The sequence below is a fragment of the Tachypleus tridentatus genome, chromosome 2 (assembly GCF_004210375.1).
Source record: "Tachypleus tridentatus isolate NWPU-2018 chromosome 2, ASM421037v1, whole genome shotgun sequence".
NCBI lineage: Eukaryota > Metazoa > Arthropoda > Merostomata > Xiphosura > Limulidae > Tachypleus > Tachypleus tridentatus.
In genome coordinates, this window is record NC_134826.1 from 9,105,517 (window position 1) to 9,124,775 (window position 19,259).

The 19,259-nt window shown below is 33.0% G+C and overlaps 2 protein-coding genes across 2 annotated transcripts in view; one reads left to right on the forward strand and one right to left on the reverse strand.

The window, feature by feature from the left end:
• Positions 1-19,259, forward strand: part of LOC143237813 (unconventional myosin-Ie-like) — a 524,866-nt gene that overhangs the window by 249,219 nt on the left and 256,388 nt on the right. The window lies entirely within an intron of this gene.
• LOC143237801 (unconventional myosin-Ie-like) overlaps positions 1-19,259 on the reverse strand; it is a 93,346-nt gene that overhangs the window by 16,167 nt on the left and 57,920 nt on the right. Inside the window, 6 exon segments of the mRNA XM_076477408.1 lie at positions 2,603-2,735; positions 3,144-3,247; positions 5,281-5,365; positions 7,275-7,352; positions 8,813-8,902; positions 10,893-10,980. Coding sequence (XP_076333523.1) covers positions 2,603-2,735; positions 3,144-3,247; positions 5,281-5,365; positions 7,275-7,352; positions 8,813-8,902; positions 10,893-10,980 — 578 coding nt within the window.

Sequence of the window (19,259 nt, forward strand, 5' to 3'; positions counted from 1 at the left end):
TACTGTTTATGAATCCATGACATCATCCTACAATGTTTTAACTTCTTACTGTTTATGAATCCATGGCATCGTTCTACAGTGTTTTAACTTCTTACTGTTTATTAATCCATGACATCGTTCTACAATGTTTTAACTTCTTACTGTTTATTAATCCATGGCATCGTTCTACAATGTTTTAACTTCTTACTGTTTATGAATCCATGACATCATTCTACAATGTTTTAACTTCTTACTCTTTATGAATCCATGACATCATTCTACAGTGTTTTAACTTTTTACTGTTTATGAATCCATGACATCATTCTACAATGTTTTAACTTCTTACTCTTTATGAATCCATGACATCATTCTACAGTGTTTTAACTTCTTACTGTTTATGAATCCATGACATCATTCTACAATGTTTTAACTTCTTACTCTTTATGAATCCATGACATCATTCTACAACGTTTTAACTTCTTACTGTTTATGAATCCATGACATCATTCTACAATGTTTTAACTTCTTACTCTTTATGAATCCCTGACATCATTCTACAGTGTTTTAACTTCTTACTGTTTATGAATCCATGACATCATCCTACAATGTTTTAACTTCTTACTGTTTATTAATCCATGGCATCATTCTACAATGTTTTAACTTCTTACTGTTTATTAATCCATGGCATCGTTCTACAATGTTTTAACTTCTTACTGTTTATGAATCTATGGCATCATTCTACAGTGTTTTAACTTCTTAGTGTTTATTAATCCATGGCATCGTTCTACAATGTTTTAACTTCTTACTGTTTATGAATCCATGGCATCATTCTACAGTGTTTTAACTTCTTACTCTTTATGAATCCATGGCATCGTTCTACAGTGTTTTAACTTCTTACTGTTTATGAATCCATGACATCATTCTACAATGTTTTAACTTCTTACTCTTTATGAATCCATGACATCATTCTACAGTGTTTTAACTTCTTACTGTTTATTAATCCATGGCATCGTTCTACAATGTTTTAACTTCTTACTGTTTATGAATCCATGACATCATTCTACAATGTTTTAACTTCTTACTGTTTATGAATCCATGACATCATTCTACAATGTTTTAACTTCTTACTGTTTATTAATCCATGGCATCGTTCTAAATGTTTTAACTTCTTACTGTTTATGAATCCATGACATCATTCTACAATGTTTTAACTTCTTACTGTTTATGAATCCATGACATCATTCTACAATGTTTTAACTTCTTACTGTTTATGAATCCATGACATCATTCTACAGTGTTTTAACTTCTTACTGTTTATGAATCCATGCCATCATCCTACAATGTTTTAACTTCTTACTGTTTATTAATCCATGACATCATTCTACAATGTTTTAACTTCTTACTGTTTATTAATCCATGACATCATTCTACAGTGTTTTAACTTCTTACTGTTTATGAATCCATGACATCATTCTACAGTGTTTTAACTTCTTACTGTTTATGAATCCATGACATCATTCTACAATGTTTTAACTTCTTACTGTTTATTAATCCATGACATCATTCTACAATGTTTTAACTTCTTACTGTTTATGAATCCATGACATCATTCTACAGTGTTTTAAATTATCTAACACAGATGTAAAATAAATCTTTCCACTAAATAACTAACTATTATAATTAATTTTACAACTCTTATATTAGACTATTGTGATTATCACTGAAACAAGTGAATATTATGGAAAATACATACAAGTAAACTGGTTTAAAAAATTATAAAGAAAAGATTGTTACTGATTAGAGACTTCTGTAGACTGTGTTTGTTACTGATTGGAGACTTCTGTAGATTGTGTTTGTTACTGATTGAAGACTTCTGTAGCCTGTATTTGTTACTGATTGGAGACTTCTGTAGACTGTGTTTGTTACTGATTGGAGACTTCTGTAGACTGTGTTTGTTACTGATTGGAGACTTCTGTAGACTATTTGTTACTCATTGGATACTTCTGTAGACTGTGTTTGTTACTGATTAAAGACTTGTGTAGACTGTATTTGTTACTGATTGGATACTTCTGTAGACTGTATTTTCCTTAAAGTTTTATGACAACATTTCAAGATACTAGTGCTGAGATGGTAAAAGTCCATGTTAGGAGTAACTTGAAATATTATCCAATGAAAATGCAGTCCACAGAAGTCTCCAATCAAGAAAAACTAATCTCAATTTCATATGTAAATACTGCCAAACACTTTTGTATTAGTTTTACTTTACTGTGTATGTAATTGAATATTATGTGTGCTATTACACATTAAAAATGAAACAGTTATGTCTGGAGTGATTCTGAGTCATTTTTTATAAGAATATTTACACTGATAACAGCATAAATTGTGGTTTTAGTGTTAACAATGTTTCAACTGTTTTTTCTCATTTCAGCCAAAGTTAATTTTATTTAGAATTCTTGTGATCGATAGCCAGCTTTAATCAACTAATCTTGTACAAATAATAACTTCTAGTATAATTAAATTTTAATGAAAGCAAAAATTTTCTGCAGATATAATTGTCATTATTTATCAAAAATTAAAAAAAAACCTCACTTTGAATCATCGTTTAAAGATTGTAAGTACTTACATTGATCATTTTCAATGACAGCATAATTCTCGTGTTCAAGAAAGGTTATGTTACCAAGGTGTAATATTCCTGCCACAACTTTTAAAACATTCATTTTATTCTCTTCTGTCATACCCATCACATCCATGGCTTTCTATAAAAGAAAAATATAAGTTTTATAAATAATGAACAAGCTCTAATAACATCACAAAATAAGAAAAGTTGAAATATTTAATTACACTGTAAAGTTAAGTTGTTTGCTTTTTGTTTAGCTCAAAGAGCATTCTGTACTGTGTACAACAGGAATTAAACCTCCAAATATGAGCATATGTAGTAAACATTTTGAGTGGTAAAGTAGTCTTATGATTATTAAACAATTTACAATGAAGTTATTTTGCATTAAACTCAACACATAAATTTCAAGAGACTAGCACTAGGTAGTTAACTCTGTAAGATACAAGTGATAAGAGAAAAAGGTTTAATAAAATGGTAGGTATTCCACTTATGTCTAACTTTTGGTAAGAGTTTGAACATTGAAATTGTATAAATAATTCATTCTTACCATAGTTTCCTGAAAATCTTTACTGTCATTGGTACCATCAACAGTAAACACTCCACTTTGGTTAAGGTAAAAGTAGTAATCTGGGGATGTGATTCCAAGGTTTGCTATATGTAAAAAAACATAATGATAAGAAAAGTCTGATGTAATATTACACAAAATCTGGATTTGAAGGAGTGAATCTGTCTTCAAATCTAGCAGGGTCTACATGATCAAATTATTCATAAGAGTTTATCTAAGCATATGAATGAATTGTTAATAAGTAAAAAATTAATAAATATGAGTAAATGTCTGAATAATTAACCTGTTGTTTTTAACATGAGGATATGAGCAGTATTGAAATACATAATATTTGTTAATACCTGAGTTTTAATAAGAGGATATGTGCAGTATTGAAATACATAATATTTGTTAATACCTGAGTTTTAATATGAGGATATGAGCAGTATTGAAATACATAATATTTGTTAATACCTGAGTTTTAATATGAGGATATGAGCAGTATTGAAATACATAATATTTGTTAATACCTGAGTTTTAACATGAGGATATGTGCAGTATTGAAATACATAATATTTGTTAATACCTGAGTTTTAATATGACGATATGTGCAGTATTGAAATACATAATATTTGTTAATACCTGAGTTTTAATATGAGGATATGAGCAGTATTGAAATACATAATATTTGTTAATACCTGAGTTTTAATATGAGGATATGTGCAGTATTGAAATACATAATATTTGTTAATACCTGAGTTTTAATACAAGGATATGTGCAGTATTGAAATACATAATATTTGTTAATACTTGAGTTTTAATAAGAGGATATGTGCAGTATTGAAATACATAATATTTGTTAATACCTGAGTTTTAATATGAGGATATGTGCAGTATTGAAATACATAATATTTGTTAATACCTGAGTTTTAATATGAGGATATGAGCAGTATTGAAATACATAATATTTGTTAATACTTGAGTTTTAATATGAGGATATGAGCAGTATTGAAATACATAATATTTGTTAATACCTGAGTTTTAATATGAGGATATGTGCAGTATTGAAATACATAATATTTGTTAATACCTGAGTTTTAATATGAGGATATGTGCAGTATTGAAATACATAATATTTGTTAATACTTGAGTTTTAATATGAGGATATGTGCAGTATTGAAATACATAATATTTGTTAATACATAATGTTTGTTAATTGAGTTTTAATATGAGGATATGTGCAGTATTGAAATACATAATATTTGTTAATACTTGAGTATTAATATGAGGATATGTGCAGTATTGAAATACATAATATTTGTTAATACTTGAGTATTAATATGAGGATATGTGCAGTATTGAAATACATAATATTTGTTAATACCTGAGTTTTAATACGAGGATATGTGCAGTATTGAAATACATAATATTTGTTAATACCTGAGTTTTAATACAAGGATATGTGCAGTATTGAAATACATAATATTTGTTAATACCTGAGTTTTAATACAAGGATATGTGCAGTATTGAAATACATAATATTTGTTAATACTTGAGTCTGTTTCACCACATCTTTAAAACTATAACTAAAGTCAGAAAACTCAGAATATGGAGGGTTATGGTAATATTTAACTCTGGTGTTATAAGTATGACTTATATATAAAGGGTATATCACAAAATCGATATTTTGTTCTTTTTTAACTTATCGTTCCACAAAATACTGGGAAAGCTCCAGTCACAATAAATTTGTTTTATCAGGAATTGCTCATCCAACGGAACTACAGCTTCTTTCGGTGAGTTAAACCGTTATTCATTTTAACACTCTTACATGTGTTTTATAAACTTTTATGATGAAAGTTGTCATATTTTGTACAAGATAAAACACTTGAATTATGTATTTAGGAGAAATGTCCACATATGATCTTCACGCTGGCTACACCCAAACAAAACCATAAGGTAACAATGTGGCAAGTTTCAATAACAAATATACAATAAGAGAAACTAACTTTAATAGTTTAGAGCTTGTCTCACATTTCAATATGTAAGTTTAGAAAATTTACTCACACACAGAATAAGGAGATTTCATTTACTACTTATACGTCTAATCAGACAACATCAATGAGAACTCCTACAGACTTACTTTGAATTTCTTCAGTAGCAGAGCTACAGAGCTGATAAAAGATGTGGAAGTTTCGTTCATTCAAATTCTGAGAAACAACCCGAGACTAGAAAAGTCACAGTAATATGTGTTAACATCTCATGATGCTAACAGTTGATGTTAATATTATCCAATTAACCAAAACCAACCTTCAATAACATAAAACATGATTTACCGTGAGAAGTAAAAACTGTAATTTTACAACAATGTAACCCACAATATTTCTTTATTTTTAATAAGTTTAGTCATAAAGAAACTACACAAACTGTTAACACACAAAAAGTAATAAGCAATGTTCAATAAAATGTTTCTTATTTAAAAAGAACTTTTATTTCCTTATTGGGTTTACAATTAATTACTTTAATTCTAGTGACACTAACAAAGTAATGACTCATTATAATTCATCTCATTTAGAAGTTTTACTGACAAGGTTTTCAGACTATACTTTGATATTGGGTTTTTTTGTTTGTTTTTTACACAGGTTGTTTAACAACGTCTCATTATATTAGTAGAAAGTCCATTGACTTTTTATGCCTGTAAGGTCAATAAAAGAAAACAACCAGACATACTCTTCGAACTAATAAAGTTCCCACTTGATCTTGCTGTTATTACCAGAACTATCTGTAATACTTGTGAAGAGAGTAATTCATCTGAGAATACCATATAATGCAATTATTCCTTTTAACAGTTCAGTAAGTTTAAACAAACAGCAATCAGTTAACATGTTCATAATTGAGTATCAGAAAGATAACATGGGTTGCAGAATAAGAACAGTCTGAAATATAGTTTGAAAATAGGTTCTGTGATATAGGACAGAAATAGATTTTGAATACAATGCTACATAAAAAATATGAGTTTCTGGTTACAAAAATATTCTGGGTAATAGACCATAAACAGAATCTTGGTGACAGACTACAGACAAGTTCTGAATTACAGGTTATAAACATATTTGAGTTCCAGACTACAAACAGGTTCTGGGTTACGTGTAATGGGCATAAATACTGAGAACCCTGATGTATGTTTGAGGTTCATCTCTCTCCTGCTTACAAAGACCTCTTTCTGCACTGTCTTTAAACAGCTGTGTACACAGGCAAAGTTCAACATTCACATTTGAATAATACTGATGTCAAATTTTATTTTTTCAGGTTATTCCACACTAGATTGTTAGTAATTAATTACACTTATTTTAACAGGATATTCCACACTAGATTGTTAGTAATTAATTACACTGTTATTTTAACAGGATATTCCACACTAGATTGTTAGTAATTAATTACACTGTTATTTTAACAGGACATTCTATACTAGATTGTTAGTAATTAATTACACTGTTATTTTAACAGGATATTCTCCACTAGATTGTTAGTAATTAATTACACTGTTATTTTAACAGGATATTCTTCACTAGATTGTTAGTAATTAATTACACTGTTATTTTAACAGGATATTCTCCACTAGATTGTTAGTAATTAATTACACTGTTATTTTAACATGATATTCCACACTAGATTGTTAGTAATTAATTACACTGTTATTTTAACAGGATATTCTCCACTAGATTGTTAGTAATTAATTACACTGTTATTTTAACAGGATATTCCACACTAAATTGTTAGTAATTAATTACACTGTTATTTTAACAGGATATTCCACAGTAGATTGTTAGTAATTAATTACACTGTCAGTCACATTTACTGAATGTTATTGTTGAGTATCTCCCAACAAAACAGAGATATTTAACAATTACTTTTCACAGTAAAGGGGATAACTAGCTAAGAGTGAAACCATAAGTACAACAGCATTAACCTTTTTCAAGTCCATGAAATAATTTAAACTGATAGATTAATTTAAACATTTACCATCACTGTGGACAGGTTTACTGCGAACAGGTACTTTTGTTATAACTTACAAACGGGTTATAAGATACAGACAAACAATTAACTCTTGACAAGTATGAATTATGTTTGTTCTGGTACCTTTTCTAGCAGAAAGTTGGATACTTTACCACCCTCTGGCTCTCCACCTCGACTAAACTGGATTTCTACATATTTACCCTAGAGAAAAAAAGATAACTGAAACACTTGGTAATGATATGAATTAATTCATCAAAACAGAATCACTTTGAATATATTCTGATACAAAATACAGATGAATTACTAAAACGCAAAAATACTAAATAATTAGAAAAATTCAGAATAACATAAAAGTGATATTTTTATTACTTTACAACAGAAAATGTACTAACTTTAATATCAAGAAACTATTTTAAAAATTGAATAAATAAATAAATATACATACCTATATATATATACTTTCATAAATATTCAAGTCTTGTGAAAATGTTGATATATATATATATACACATACACACACACATATATATATACATATGCCATAATAAATTTGAAATATTTTAATACAAAAATTCAGGATATAATTGATAAATTTATTTATAATAAAGAAAACACCCCATAATCAAAAACGGATTATTTTTGTTTGTTTTAGAATTTCCTGTAAAACTATTGAGGGGCCAATAGCACGTAGCTATCCCTAATTTTGAACCAACAGAGTGGAGACAATATTTCTTTACACAATGGGCTCTCTGCACTGTGTCCACCATATGAATTAAACCACAATTTTTTTAAATTATAAGCTCTTAAGCTTTTTGCTGAGCTCCTGAGAAAGACTGGCAGAAAGAGAGAATGTAGCTAGACTGTAGCATCTGCTACCAATTGTTACAAAACCAAATGGTGGAATTTCATCCTTCACTCATTTAGTACACCCACGACTTCAAAACACAGAGTATATTTTTCATAAAACTGGGAGAGAAGTGTGAACCCTAAGATTCAAAATCCAGGCATCCTAACCATCACAAACTTTCTTCAATGGAAAAAGAATTCTACTCAGTAATTACATATCTGATTTATTACACGTTTTACTTCTTCAAGTAAAAGTGTGTATTACTGGCCCTGTTACAGGTTTTACTTCTTCAAGTAAAAGTGTGTATTACTGGTGATGTTACAGGTTTTACTTCTTCAAGTAAAAGTGTGTGTTACTGGCCCTGTTACAGGTTTTACTTCTTCAAGTAAAAATGTGTGTTACTGGTAATGTTACAGGTTTTACTACTTCAAGTGAAAGTGTGTATTACTGGTGATGTTACAGGTTTACTTCTTCAAGTAAAAGTGTGTGATACTGGCCCTGTTACAGGTTTTACTTCTTCAAGTAAAAGTGTGTGTTACTGGCCCTGTTACAGGTTTTACTTCTTCAAGTAAAAGTGTGTGTTACTGGCCCTGTTACAGGTTTTACTTCTTCAAGTAAAAATGTGTGTTACTGTTGATGTTACAGGTTTTACTTCTTCAAGTAAAAGTGTGTGTTACTGGCCCTGTTACAGATTTTACTTCTTTAGTTAACATTTTAGAGAAATGTTTAAGACTATATAATAAATGTGGAAGACTGTATAATTTCACTTGAGATGTTTCTAAAATAAAATGTTTGAAGAGGTTCCGATACTTACAAATCTTGAAGAGTTGTTATTCTGTGCAGTCTTGGCATTTCCAAAAGCTTCCAGAAGTGGATTGGATTCAAGAATGATTTCCTTGATATGCTGGAACAAAAAAAAATGGTTATCTATTATCATGTTCTGGGGCTTCTGTTTGACCCATATAATTAAACATTCATTACAAACAGCTTGTACATTCTAAACATTGTTTTTCATCAAAAAATTAATCTTTTCAGAATATTAATGTTCAAAATCTTCACAAAAATCATTCAGTCAGACTTTGTGTCACCCAATGTTTATCAAATTGGTTTGTTCTGCATTTTATTCCTTTTATACAGTTCCATAGAATGGGTAAGAAAACAAACAAACATGAACACACATAGATATACATGGAAGAGACCAGCCAATCCTCCTGTTTTAGTGATGTAAATACTTGTACTCATATAGTTATGCAGCTGTTTACGGAATGAAACATTTTTTTTGACAATCTAAATTCTTTTGATTAATTATTGGCATTTTTGGGCTAAAATAGTTGCATACAATAGCTTCTGTTAACATTTTGTAACTGAAAGCCTGAAGCTGTATTGCTACTGTTAGGTTTTGTAGGCCAGATTCCTTATAGTAGGTGTCTGTAATTTGTTGGTGATAAATTTCAACAATAAACAGAAACATCATCCACTTGTTTTGAAATAATATATAAAAACAAGTCAAATGTATATAAAAATATTTGTTACACTGTTGGTTATAACAATTTTATCCAGAGCTTCAAATAATTGTCTATTTTTCATCAAAGCATGCTTCAATGTACCAAATGTTTTTATGTTACTAAAACTCTCTGTTACACTGATATCATGTTTATGGTAATGTTCAACACCTGTTTTCCACCAGTTGAATAATTACCTGAGATGTAAAAGAAAACTGAAAAAAGACTGGATGTTTAATACATAATCATTATGACACTGCTATCAACATTGTAAGTTATGTAGAAACACTCCAGGAAAATGTAGCTAACATCTTATTACAGTAAAGCAAACCTGTTCGTATATGATAGCCACTGACTGAAATACATAATATATTATTGTTGTTTACATTAATAATATAATATAATGATAAATAACTACTCTTGTATGTAGATAGTACAGTACTTTACTGTAATAATACACATTTATGTTAACTTAAGCTTAACTTGTTGGGGGAGCATGCTTCCAGACCTCCACAACAATTTTATGTTTTGTGTGCTTAGCACAATATGTGCTGGCCTTTGATCTCACAAATTAGAACCCCCCATTCAAACATTTTGTGTATGGACCTGAAACGATAGCTACATATTATTGGATTACTAGTTTACATTATAATATCAATTCATTACTTTACAAGAAATTTCTACATCAATAATTATAATTTAATAAACGTGAGAAATGTTTAATTAAATCGTGTTGCACATTTGTTTTATGATTTCCACGTAAACTGCAGCAACACAAGAACGTGCCATAATGTATCAGTTCTCTTTTTAATTTTTATTTATAGTATTTAAAACTAAAACGTCTAATATCATTGGCATGTCTTTCCTCATATTCTGTTGTTATACTGAAGATAGACTAAAGTGACTGTTTCATTACTGGCTGAGCACCCAGTCTCACACGCCACGATATCCTTGTGCTAAATTACACCAAGTCTGACTTACCTGAACACGTGGTCCTCCACCAGACACTTGTGCAATGTACGACATGATTAACTTGGCCGAAACAGTTTCTAAATTACACCAAGTCTGACTTACCTGAACACGTGGTCCTCCACCAGACACTTGTGCAATGTACGACATGATTAACTTGGCTGAAACAGTTTTACCTGACTTACCTGAACACGTGGTCCTCCACCAGACACTTGTGCAATGTACGACATGATTAACTTGGCCGAAACAGTTTTACCTGACTTACCTGAACACGTGGTCCTCCACCAGACACTTGTGCAATGTAATGCGACATGATTAACTTGGCGAAACAGTTTTACCTGATACCTGAACTTGGTCCTCCACCAGACACTTGTGCAATGTACGACATGATTAACTTGGCCGAAACAGTTTTACCTGACTTACCTGAACACGTGGTCCTCCACCAGACACTTGTGCAATGTACGACATGATTAACTTGGCCGAAACAGTTTTACCTGCACCACTCTCTCCACTGTAGAGAACACAAAAACTAAATATAAATTTACTTTGATAATATTAACATCTGTTATATAACTAATCACAAAGCACAAATTTTACATAACAAATAATAATGAAAGACATGAATGTTAGACAAACCTAATATGACTTAAGTGTTTTAGAGCAAGAAAAATATTGGTATTATCATGACAATAACGAAAATCTCCCAATTCACATCAATAGTATGGAGATGTAAAACCAGCCTCTCTATATTCACATCAACAGTATGGAGATGTAAAACCAGCTTCTCTATATTCACATCAACAGTATGGAGATGTAAAACCAGCCTCTCTATATTCACATCAACAGTATGGAGATGTAAAACCAGCCTCTCTATATTCACATCAACAGTATGGAGATGTAAAACCAGCCTCTCTATATTCACATCAACAGTATGGAGATGTAAAACCAGCCTCTCTATATTCACATCAACAGTATGGAGATGTAAAACCAGCCTCTCTATATTCACATCAACAGTATGAAGATGTAAAACCATCCTCTCTATATTCACATCAACAGTATGAAGATGTAAAACCAGCCTCTCTATATTCACATCAACAGTATGAAGATGTAAAACAAGCCTCTCTATATTCACATCAACAGTATGGAGATGTAAAACCAGCCTCTCTATATTCACATCAACAGTATGAAGATGTAAAACCATCCTCTCTATATTCACATCAACAGTATGAAGATGTAAAACCAGCCTCTCTATATTCACATCAACAGTATGGAGATGTAAAACCAGCCTCTCTATATTCACATCAACAGTATGGAGATGTAAAACCAGCCTCTCTATATTCACATCAACAGTATGGAGATGTAAAACCAGCCTCTCTATATTCACATCAACAGTATGAAGATGTAAAACCAGCCTCTCTATATTCACATCAACAGTATGGAGATGTAAAACCAGCCTCTCTATATTCACATCAACAGTATGAAGATGTAAAACCAGCCTCTCTATATTCACATCAACAGTATGAAGATGTAAAACCAGTCTCTTTATATTCACATCAACAGTATGGAGATGTAAAACCAGCCTCTCTATATTCACATCAACAGTATGGAGATGTAAAACCAGCCTCTCTATATTCACATCAACAGTATGGAGATGTAAAACCAGCCTCTCTATATTCACATCAACAGTATGGAGATGTAAAACCAGCCTCTCTATATTCACATCAACAGTATGAAGATGTAAAACCAGTCTCTTTATATTCACATCAACAGTATGGAGATGTAAAACCAGCCTCTCTATATTCACATCAACAGTATGGAGATGTAAAACCAGCCTCTCTATATTCACATCAACAGTATGGAGATGTAAAACCAGCCTCTCTATATTCACATCAACAGTATGAAGATGTAAAACCAGCCTCTCTATATTCACATCAACAGTATGGAGATGTAAAACCAGCCTCTCTATATTCACATCAACAGTATGAAGATGTAAAACCAGCCTCTCTATATTCACATCAACAGTATGGAGATGTAAAACCAGCCTCTCTATATTCACATCAACAGTATGGAGATGTAAAACCAATATTCACATCAACAGTATGGAGATGTAAAACCAGCCTCTCTATATTCACATCAACAGTATGGAGATGTAAAACCAGCCTCTCTATATTCACATCAACAGTATGGAGATGTAAAACCAGCCTCTCTATATTCACATCAACAGTATGAAGATGTAAAACCAGCCTCTCTATATTCACATCAACAGTATGAAGATGTAAAACCAGACTCTCTATATTCACATCCTCTCTATATTCACATCAACAGTATGGAGATGTAAAACCAGCCTCTCTATATTCACATCAACAGTATGGAGATGTAAAACCAGCCTCTCTATATTCACATCAACAGTATGGAGATGTAAAACCAGCCTCTCTATATTCACATCAACAGTATGGAGATGTAAAACCAGCCTCTCTATATTCACATCAACAGTATGAAGATGTAAAACCAGCCTCTCTATATTCACATCAACAGTATGAAGATGTAAAACCAGCCTCTCTATATTCACATCAACAGTATGGAGATGTAAAACCAGCCTCTCTATATTCACATCAACAGTATGGAGATGTAAAACCAGCCTCTCTATATTCACATCAACAGTATGGAGATGTAAAACCAGCCTCTCTATATTCACATCAACAGTATGGAGATGTAAAACCAGCCTCTCTATATTCACATCAACAGTATGGAGATGTAAAACCAGCCTCTCTATATTCACATCAACAGTATGGAGATGTAAAACCAGCCTCTCTATATTCACATCAACAGTATGGAGATGTAAAACCAGCCTCTCTATATTCACATCAACAGTATGGAGATGTAAAACCAGCCTCTCTATATTCACATCAACAGTATGGAGATGTAAAACCAGCCTCTCTATATTCACATCAACAGTATGGAGATGTAAAACCAGCCTCTCTATATTCACATCAACAGTATGGAGATGTAAAACCAGCCTCTCTATATTCACATCAACAGTATGGAGATGTAAAACCAGCCTCTCTATATTCACGTCAACAGCCTCTCTATATATGTAAAACCAGCCTCTCTATATTCACATCAACAGTATGGAGATGTAAAACCAGCCTCTCTATATTCACATCAACAGTATGGAGATGTAAAACCAGCCTCTCTATATTCACATCAACAGTATGGAGATGTAAAACCAGCCTCTCTATATTCACATCAACAGTATGAAGATGTAAAACCAGCCTCTCTATATTCACATCAACAGTATGGAGATGTAAAACCAGCCTCTCTATATTCACATCAACAGTATGGAGATGTAAAACCAGCTCTATATTCTCTATATTCACATTCAACAGTATGGAGATGTAAAACCAGCCTCTCTATATTCACATCAACAGTATGGAGATGTAAAACCAGCCTCTCTATATTCACATCAACAGTATGGAGATGTAAAACCAGCCTCTCTATATTCACATCAACAGTATGGAGATGTAAAACCAGCCTCTCTATATTCACATCAACAGTATGGAGATGTAAAACCAGCCTCTCTATATTCACATCATATTCACATCAACAGTATGGAGATGTAAAACCAGCCTCTCTATATTCACATCAACAGTATGGAGATGTAAAACCAGCCTCTCTATATTCACATCAACAGTATGGAGATGTAAAACCAGCCTCTCTATATTCACATCAACAGTATGGAGATGTAAAACCAGCTCTCTCTATATTCACATCAACAGTATGGAGATGTAAAACCAGCCTCTCTATATTCACATCAACAGTATGGAGATGTAAAACCAGCCTCTCTATATTCACATCAACAGTATGGAGATGTAAAACCAGCCTCTCTATATTCACATCAACAGTATGGAGATGTAAAACCAGCCTCTCTATATTCACATCAACAGTATGGAGATGTAAAACCAGCCTCTCTATATTCACATCAACAGTATGGAGATGTAAAACCAGCCTCTCTATATTCACATCAACAGTATGGAGATGTAAAACCAGCCTCTCTATATTCTCTATATTAAAACCACATCAACACATATGTATGGAGATGTAAAACCAGCCTCTCTATATTCACATCAACAGTATGGAGATGTAAAACCAGCCTCTCTATATTCACATCAACAGTATGGAGATGTAAAACCAGCCTCTCTATATTCACATCAACAGTATGGAGATGTAAAACCAGCCTCTCTATATTCACATCAACAGTATGGAGATGTAAAACCAGCCTCTCTATATTCACATCAACAGTATGGAGATGTAAAACCAGCCTCTCTATATTCACATCAACAGTATGGAGATGTAAAACCAGCCTCTCTATATTCACATCAACAGTATGGAGATGTAAAACCAGCCTCTCTATATTCACATCAACAGTATATGTAAAACCAGAGTATGGAGATGTAAAACCAGCCTCTCTATATTCACATCAACAGTATGAAGATGTAAAACCAGCCTCTCTCTCTATATTCACATCAACAGTATGGAGATGTAAAACCAGCCTCTCTATATTCACATCAACAGTATGGAGATGTAAAACCAGCCTCTCTATATTCACATCAACAGTATGGAGATGTAAAACCAGTAAAACCTCTCTATATTCACATCAACAGTATGGAGATGTAAAACCAGCCTCTCTATATTCACATCAACAGTATGGAGATGTAAAACCAGCCTCTCTATATTCACATCAACAGTATGGAGATGTAAAACCAGCTCTCTATATTCACATCAACAGTATGGAGATGTAAAACCAGCCTCTCTATATTCACATCAACAGTATGGAGATGTAAAACCAGCCTCTCTATATTCACATCAACAGTATGGAGATGTAAAACCAGCCTCTCTATATTCACATCAACAGTATGGAGATGTAAAACCAGCCTCTCTATATTCACATCAACAGTATGGAGATGTAAAACCAGCCTCTCTATATTCACATCAACAGTATGGAGATGTAAAACCAGCCTCTCTATATTCACATCAACAGTATGGAGATGTAAAACCAGCCTCTCTATATTCACATCAACAGTATGGAGATGTAAAACCAGCCTCTCTATATTCACATCAACAGTATGGAGATGTAAAACCAGCCTCTCTATATTCACATCAACAGTATGGAGATGTAAAACCAGCCTCTCTATATTCACATCAACAGTATGGAGATGTAAAACCAGCCTCTCTATATTCACATCAACAGTATGGAGATGTAAAACCCTCTCTATATTCACATCAACAGTATGGAGATGTAAAACCAGCTCTCTATATTCACATCAACAGTATGGAGATGTATTCACATCAACCAGCTCTCTCTATATTCAGTATGGAGATGTAAAACCAGCCTCTCTATACATCAACAGTATGGAGATGTAAAACCAGCCTCTCTATATTCACATCAACAGTATGGAGATGTAAAACCAGCCTCTCTATATTCACATCAACAGTATGGAGATGTAAAACCAGCCTCTCTATATTCACATCAACAGTATGGAGATGTAAAACCAGCCTCTCTATATTCACATCAACAGTATGGAGATGTAAAACCAGCCTCTCTATATTCACATCAACAGTATGGAGATGTAAAACCAGCCTCTCTATATTCACATCAACAGTATGGAGATGTAAAACCAGCCTCTCTATATTCACATCAACAGTATGGAGATGTAAAACCAGTCTCTCTATATTCACATCAACTCTCTATATTCACATCAACAGTATGGAGATGTAAAACCAGTAAAACCTCTCTATATTCACATCAACAGTATGGAGATGTAAAACCAGCCTCTCTATATTCACATCAACAGTATGGAGATGTAAAACCAGCCTCTCTATATTCACATCAACAGTATGGAGATGTAAAACCAGCCTCTCTATATTCACATCAACCAGCCTCTATATTCACATCAATGGAGATGTAAAACCAGCCTCTCTATATTGTAAACCACTCTCTATATTCACATCAACAGTATGGAGATGTAAAACCAGCCTCTCTATATTCACATCAACAGTATGGAGATGTAAAACCAGCCTCTCTATATTCACATCAACAGTATGGAGATGTAAAACCAGCCTCTCTATATTCACATCAACAGTATGGAGATGTAAAACCAGCCTCCTATATTCACATCAACTATATTCACATCAACAGTATGGAGATGTAAAACCAGCCTCTCTATATTCACATCAACAGTATGGAGATGTAAAACCAGCCTCTCTATATTCACATCAACAGTATGGAGATGTAAAACCAGCCTCTCTATATTCACATCAACAGTATGGAGATGTAAAACCAGCCTCTCTATATTCACATCAACAGTATGGAGATGTAAAACCAGCCTCTCTATATTCACATCAACAGTATGGAGAGATGTAAAACCAGCCTCTCTATATTCACATCAACAGTATGGAGATGTAAAACCAGCCTCTCTATATTCACATCAACAGTATGGAGATGTAAAACCAGCCTCTCTATATTCACATCAACAGTATGGAGATGTAAAACCAGCCTCTCTATATTCACATCAACAGTATGGAGATGTAAAACCAGCCTCTCTATATTCACATCAGTATGGAGATGTAAAAACTATAGTCAACAGTATGGAGATGTAAAACCAGTAAAACCAGCCTCTCTATATTCTCTATATTCACATCAACAGTATGGAGATGTAAAACCAGTAAAACCTCTCTATATTCACATCAACAGTATGGAGATGTAAAACCAGCCTCTCTATATTCACATCAACAGTATGGAGATGTAAAACCAGCCTCTCTATATTCACATCAACAGTATGGAGATGTAAAACCAGCCTCTCTATATTCACATCAACAGTATGGAGATGTAAAACCAGCTCTCTATATTCACATCAACAGTATGGAGATGTAAAACCAGCCTCTCTATATTCACATCAACAGTATGGAGATGTAAAACCAGCCTCTCTATATTCACATCAACAGTATGGAGATGTAAAACCAGCCTCTCTATATTCACATCAACAGTATGGAGATGTAAAACCAGCCTCTCTATATTCACATCAACAGTATGGAGATGTAAAACCAGCCTCTCTATATTCACATCAACAGTATGGAGATGTAAAACCAGCCTCTCTATATTCACATCAACAGTATGGAGATGTAAAACCAGCCTCTCTATATTCACATCAACAGTATGGAGATGTAAAACCAGTCTCTCTATATTCACATCAACAGTATGGAGATGTAAAACCAGTAAAACCTCTCTATATTCACATCAACAGTATGGAGATGTAAAACCAGCCTCTCTATATTCACATCAACAGTATGGAGATGTAAAACCAGCCTCTCTATATTCACATCAACAGTATGGAGATGTAAAACCAGCCTCTCTATATTCACATCAACAGTATGGAGATGTAAAAAAACCAGCCTCTCTATATTCACATCAACAGTATGGAGATGTAAAACCAGCCTCTCTATATTCACATCAACAGTATGGAGATGTAAAACCAGTCTCTCTATAAACAACAGTATGGAGATCCTCTCTATATTCACATCAACAGTATGGAGATGTAAAACCAGTCTCTTTATATTCACATCAACAGTATGGAGATGTAAAACCAGCCTCTCTATATTCACATCAACAGTATGGAGATGTAAAACCAGCCTCTCTATATTCACATCAACAGTATGGAGATGTAAAACCAGCCTCTCTATATTCACATCAACAGTATGGAGATGTAAAACCAGCCTCTATATTCACATCAACAGTATGGAGATGTAAAACCAGCCTCTCTATATTCACATCAACAGTATGGAGATGTAAAACCAGCCTCTCTATATTCACATCAACAGTATGGAGATGTAAAACCAGCCTCTATATTCACATCAACAGTATGGAGATGTAAAACCAGCCTCTCTATATTCACATCAACAGTATGGAGATGTAAAACCAGCCTCTCTATATTCACATCAACAGTATGGAGATGTAAAACCAGCCTCTCTATATTCACATCAACAGTATGGAGATGTAAAACCAGCCTCATTATATTCACATCAACAGTATGGAGATGTAAAACCAGTCTCTCTATATTCACTCTATATTCACATCAACAGTATGGAGATGTAAAACCAGCTCTCTCTATATTCACATCAACAGTATGGAGATGTAAAACCAGCCTCTCTATATTCACATCAACAGTATGGAGATGTAAAACCAGCCTCTCTATATTCACATCAACAGTATGGAGATGTAAAACCAGCCTCTCTATATTCACATCAACAGTATGGAGATGTAAAACCAGCCTCTCTATATTCACATCAACAGTATGGAGATGTAAAACCAGCCTCTATATTCTATATTCACATCAGTATGAGATGTAAAACCAGCCTCTCTATATTCACATCAACAGTATGGAGATGTAAAACCAGCCTCTCTATATTCACATCAACAGTATGAAGATGTAAAACCAGCCTCTCTATATTCACATCAACAGTATGGAGATGTAAAACCAGTATCTCTATATTCACATCAACAGTATGGAGATGTAAAACCAGCCTCTCTATATTCACATCAACAGTATGGAGATGTAAAACCAGCCTCTCTATATTCACATCAACAGTATGGAGATGTAAAACCAGCCTCTCTATATTCACATCAACAGTATGGAGATGTAAAACCAGCCTCTCTATATTCACATCAACAGTATGGAGATGTAAAACCACTCTCTATATTCACATCAACAGTATGGAGATGTAAAACCAGCCTCT